This window comes from Triticum dicoccoides, chromosome 1B, assembly GCF_002162155.2.
Source record: "Triticum dicoccoides isolate Atlit2015 ecotype Zavitan chromosome 1B, WEW_v2.0, whole genome shotgun sequence".
Taxonomy (NCBI): Eukaryota; Viridiplantae; Streptophyta; class Magnoliopsida; order Poales; family Poaceae; genus Triticum; species Triticum dicoccoides.
In genome coordinates, this window is record NC_041381.1 from 512,577,126 (window position 1) to 512,583,048 (window position 5,923).

Sequence of the window (5,923 nt, forward strand, 5' to 3'; positions counted from 1 at the left end):
CGTATTCAAATTACAATCAGTTTCCAATCGGGAAAATTTGAGTTATGATCTACTTTTATTTGTTGGGGACAAGAAAATGGGCTGAGATTGGATGGCAAAAGCATTCAGAGTTCCAGGTTGACAGAATCGTGACAGGCAATTCATACGTCTGCTAAATATCACAGTACTAAATACCACTACCTCTAGAGGTGTCATGTAATTGGTTTGGGGCTTCCAGATAAGACAATCCAAAATATCAGTAATATCAATTTGTTGCACAGAGCAAACAATTAAGAACAGATAGGCCAACTTTTCATTGCTGATGGTAACAAGATGGTTACATCAGGCACAGCACAGGAACATAACACAGCCACGATAGCACGAACGAGGAACCCTACTACCACGACACCAGATTTCCACCACGCAACACGGGTTCAGAAGCTAGCATCTTTACACCTCCGACGAAGCTCGACGCGCTCTAGGCCCTCTCACCACGGATGCGGCGGGCGAGCTGGATGTCCTTGGGCATGATGGTGACGCGCTTGGCGTGGATGGCGCAGAGGTTGGTGTCCTCGAAGAGCCCGACGAGGTAGGCCTCGGCAGCCTCCTGCAGCGCGGAGACGGCGGAGCTCTGGAAGCGGAGGTCGGTCTTGAAGTCCTGCGCGATCTCCCTCACCAGGCGCTGGAAGGGGAGCTTGCGGATGAGCAGCTCGGTGCTCTTCTGGTACTTGCGGATCTCCCGGAGCGCGACGGTGCCGGGGCGGAAGCGGTGGGGCTTCTTCACGCCGCCGGTGGCCGGGGCGGACTTGCGCGCAGCCTTGGTCGCCAGCTGCTTCCGCGGCGCCTTGCCGCCGGTGGACTTCCTCGCCGTCTGCTTCGTGCGGGCCATCGGGAAGGGAAGCTGGGATGGGTGGGGGAGAGGGAGCTCTTGGGGGATCTGGAAATGGATGGGATTGGAGTGAGGAGGAAGACGGGGAGTCGGGAGGATTTAATAGACGGCAGGTGGGCGCGAGGCTGCAAAGATTTTGGATTTCGGGGGCGGGTGGGTGTTGGTTTTGGGAAGGGAGGTGGGTTTGGATCGTTGGATTCGGTAGGAGTGGACGGTGAGGATATGGCCTCGCGTGAGGCACGCGGATCGTGGGGGGCGATCCGCGGCGTGGTGGTTCCTGCGCCCTGATTGGTTGCGGTAGCGAGTGGGCTGTGGCTGTGGCCCTCCGCTGGGCCCCTGAATGGAGCCTGAGAATGGGCCCCTGAACCAAACACACTCTGAGACATACGTGTTCTTCTCCCTCGGTTTCTCAAAAAAAAAAACGTGTTCTTCTCCCTTGACAATTTTAAGCTCAAGTCCAATGCGGATCCTTAAACCATCCCAAAATATTTGGATTAGACAGTTCGGACATCTTTTGTCATTTAATGACGATCATCAAATTTCCGCGTATAGTCATCCAGGCCGGTCTGGACGTCCGGCTTTACTCAAGCCAACAACAAACCTATGAGAGTTTTGTGGGAGTCCGGACTCTGGACACACTAAAAGCAACTCTAGAAAATGCCCTAAAAACTCATACTATAAAATCATTTTAGGGTATATCACAAAACATTTTTAGGAGCTTTTACCATATGGGTATGTGTGTCGGCAGAACGGGTCATGTATAAATTATCGGCAAAATGGCATAGGAACCCCCTACGAGCAAAATAAAAAATGTAATCAGGACCTTTTGTCCCGATCGACCTCCTGCTTGTGCCCGACCCGGCTGGATCCTCCATGGACATGGATAGGGAGCTCGCAGCACCGACAGTCTCCTTTGAGGGCGTCTCCTTCCCCACGGTGCTCCCGACCAGCAGACCTCCGGGCCCGGGAAAGTAGAGGGTGTTGCCTTCCCCGCAGGGCTCGTCCTGACCGGCGGACCCCTGCGACTAGGAGAGAGGAGGGTGTCGCCTTCACTGCGACGCTCGTCCTGTCATGCGGTTAGAGCGGGCATCCCGGGCGGAGCCACTGCTGTTGGAGGCGGGGTGAAAGCAGCCAAGCCAGTTGTTGCTCGCGCCCGAGGGGGGGTCCTGTTCGCGCACATGGCGGAGGAACAGGCAAACCGTGCGGGCGGCGAAGAGGTTGGACTCGGGGCAGCTATCCACTCTTTTTTGAGCTAGCAGGTCAATCATGGAGATTCCTTGTAACGTCCGGATATTTGGGCTACAATAACCCTCTATTAATGATGCCATGTCACCACGCTTACTATTGTTAATCTTGTGATGATTCAAATTCATTCAAATTCAAATTCAAAATCAAGTCAAACAATAGAAGTTTTCAAGTATTAAAAATAAAATGGTCTGGATGTGACTAATAATTCATAAGTAATAATGGTGGAGGAACCACACTTTTATAAAATATTTCAATGCACTAGGATAAATAAAACAGTGGCTAAAACAAATAATTAAATACCTTTTATATAATAAAAAATATACAAAGTATTTTATTATTGCACCAAACTTTTTGAAGTAGTGGACTAAATTTTAATATTAATTTTGGAGTTAGTTTTATATTTTTGTATAACTAAATACTACTAGAAACTAATAAAACCATAAGAGGAAAAATAAATAAAAGAAAATACATATAAATAAATAAAAACAGAACCCACCCATGGGCCATTCAGCTCAACTGGGCCACCAGGCCACCTGGCCGGCCCACCCCACCCCCTTATCCACCCACACCACCGAACCCTAGCCTGATCCCTTCCCCGCTCCCCCTAACTAAATAGGGTTGTAAAACAAATGAGACTCAAAGATTCTGGAAGAAGCTGATTCTGGGAGAATCCCTAGATTCTGGCAAAAGAACTGAGCCTATATCACTAGCAACCTGAGAGGCCTCACACTAAAGAAGAGGATCGACGCAAACTTGTTGTTTGACACACCATGTCGATGGCCATCTCAGTATTCATGGAGAGAACTCGTCACGAAGGTCACATAACATATGTTCCCTGGCTTATCCCACAGTGTGTGTTGGCAAGGCTATTTGTCGGTGTAGTGACGATGATGGAGTTCATACACACAAAGCTGCCGAAGAGTCTCTCCCGCCTCGGCATGTCACTTTCATATGTAGTGACAAAGTTACATATCTTGTGGAGCCCCTTCTGGTGAAAGGCATCGGAGGGAAGTGACGCTATGTTGTTATTACTACTGGCGGCTAATCGGGAATAAGTTTTATGTACTTTATGTGGGTAGTCATGGCCTATACTAGTTTTGAGTGGTTGAGTCCGTCCTGATCGTGTTTCGTATTCGAGCAATGAAAATGAATAGGACACGAAGGCAACCGGAGTAAAAAGGAAATCCTTTTTGGAAAGAATAAGAAAAACGAGTACATACACCGCATGACATGAGCAGTAGACGAGATGAACCTCAACTGCCACAACGGCTTGGCAACATCGACGACACCCCCTACGGACGGTGAGAACCTCCTCCGCCACCCACCGCGGCTCCCCACTCCCCGCGCCTCACTCGACCAGTGACGAGCCACCTGGTCACAACTATTGTAAAGATGGACGTTCGTATGCTAAAAGTCCATATCTCTAATGCATGCCCATTGGAATAGCCCATCACCATGATGAAATTATCCATTAGCAGTTCCTCTTTCCTCTCTTTTTATATCAACTTCATATATAAACACCAAAAGGAAGGGCGAAGCGAATAACATTTCTAGCGGATGAGTTCATCTCCATTTTGTCTCGTAATAATATAGGACCAAAAGGAAGGAAGGAAGAAGTGAATAACATTTCTATCATATGAGCTTCTTTTCATTTTGTCTGATAATAGAATAGGGCGGCTCAAATGGGGGATAGACTGAGCCCATCACAAGATGAAATAATCCATTAGCACAGTTCCTCTTTCCTATATCAACTTCACATCCTAAACACTAAAAGGAAGGGCGAAGCGAATAGCATTTCTAGCGGATGAGTTCATCTCCATTTTGTCTCATAATAATATAGGACCAAAAGGAAGCAAGAAGTGAATGGTCTCATGATAATATAGGACTAAAAGGAAGTAAGAAGTGAATGACATTTCTATTAGATGGGCTTCTCTCCATTTTGTCTGATAATAGAATAGGGCGGCTTAACGGGGGATAGATTGGAGTCCTAGTCTTCCAGTAGATACGAGCTAAAAATCCGGAATCTATGAACCAATTGGGAGTGAGGAAGTACATCGCGCCAGAAGTCGTGGGGTTCAAACCTCGTTTTCCCCGCCCGATCTTTCTGCGCCCACCGCCGGTAGCCCTGTGGCACTTGGGGCGTGTTTGGTTGCCAGCATCGAGCTCAACCAGACCCGCACGGGAAGGAAGACGCCTATTTGGTTGTCTCGTTTCATTGTTGGACCTGCATCGCACGCTTCTTAAAACAGTCCAAAGCCTGGCTCGCTGGAAACGATCGAATCAGCAGTTTCTCACGAGTCAGGCTGAGCCGAGCGCAAGCGAGCGGACCCTTGCACGAGTGGAGACGGGAGGGATGCGAGGTGATTAGGTGAGGTCTTCTTCAACCTCTAGTAAGCTCCTATCTAATCTCCTCCCTCTGATCTACACAACAGTACTTCGATTCGAGGTAAGCTCCACACGAAAAAAATGCACCTCGATGCTACGGCTCTATTCAGGCGATCGGTTCGTAGTTTCGTCAATCGTAAGTTCTTAATTTCTTCTTTCCGTTTGAAGCTATTCTGGATGAATTTTGTCAGATTCGTCGCGCACGATCGATCATTTGAAATTTCCTTTAACCAGCAGCCTAATCTCACAGTTCCTCACAACATTCATGTTGTAAGTTTTGGGTTTCGACGATCGTAGCTTTATCTCTCTTTAAACAGCAGTCAATTGCACTGATGCCGCCATGTCAAGCTCATATGTCCTCTGCTCAGAGCCCTCCTATTCGTCCCTCTCGACGGCGAAGCCCTTCCCGTTGATCTCCTTGCCCACGTCCTACAACACCAGAGTCGTTTCTGACGTCGCTTATCTCGGCCTACTTTCTGTCCTCCTGCTACTGCATTGGCGCTGCAATGGCGTGCACACTACTTTCTTGTATCCCCTGCCTCCATGCACTCTGCAGTTCGCCACGTCACCGACGGAGTCGATCATCTTGGCCTCCTCACTCTCGCCCTACTACACTGGAGTCGTTTTCGGCGTCGATCATCTCGGCCTCCTCTCTCGTCCACTACACTGACGGTACCATGGCGCGAGCACTGCATTCTCCTCCTCTGTCGACTGTCTTTGCGCGAGCACCGCAACTAGTTTGCCGACGGTGTCGCTCGCCGTGCCGCCGACGGGGTCGCTCGTCCATGACTCCATACTCGTCATGTCGGACACGGCGTCACGACCACTATCAACCGCAGTCACCATGGTCCGACGCCACGACCACTATCCTCCGCAGTCGCCATGGTCCGGCGCCACAACCACTATCCTCCGCGGTCGCCATGGTCCGGCACATACTGCATTTCTTCTCCCCCTTTCTCTCCTAGCTCTTAATCCTGCTATCCTCCGCAGTCGCCATGGTCCGGCGCCACAACCACTATCCTCCGCGGTCGCCATGGTCCGGCACATACTGCATTTCTTCTCCCCCTTTCTCTCCTAGCTCTTAATCCTGTGTGCTAAGTGCAAGTGCTAGCTCTTAATCACACCCCATGCGGGCAACCAAACAACGTGTAGTTGTATGTCGAGACAATGCAGGCAAGTTGTATGCCGAGACAATGCAGGCAAACAAACAACGTGCCAAAGTTGATCCCATAATGCAGAAAGCCTATGTGCAGGCAACCAAACAACTTGCATATGTCGCATATGAGGCTGTTTTTTCAGAGTCAGGCTGGGTTCAGATGTGTATGCGCCCTTGGCGGTCGTCTAGTCTGGCTGCGAGGGGGCAGCAGGCCTTCTCTGGCAGCATAGTTTCAGTGTCACTACGATTTCAACCAGGGCCACGAG

At 49.7% G+C, this 5,923-nt stretch overlaps 1 protein-coding gene across 1 annotated transcript; it reads right to left on the minus strand.

Annotated features, from left to right (window-relative positions):
* Positions 1-275: 275 nt before the first annotated feature.
* LOC119345649 (histone H3.2) lies at positions 276-914 on the minus strand. Its single transcript, XM_037615635.1, has one exon. It carries the CDS (start codon positions 866-868, stop codon positions 458-460), a length of 411 nt encoding a protein of 136 aa, XP_037471532.1. The 5' UTR covers positions 869-914; the 3' UTR covers positions 276-457.
* Between the last annotated feature and the right edge of the window lie 5,009 nt (positions 915-5,923).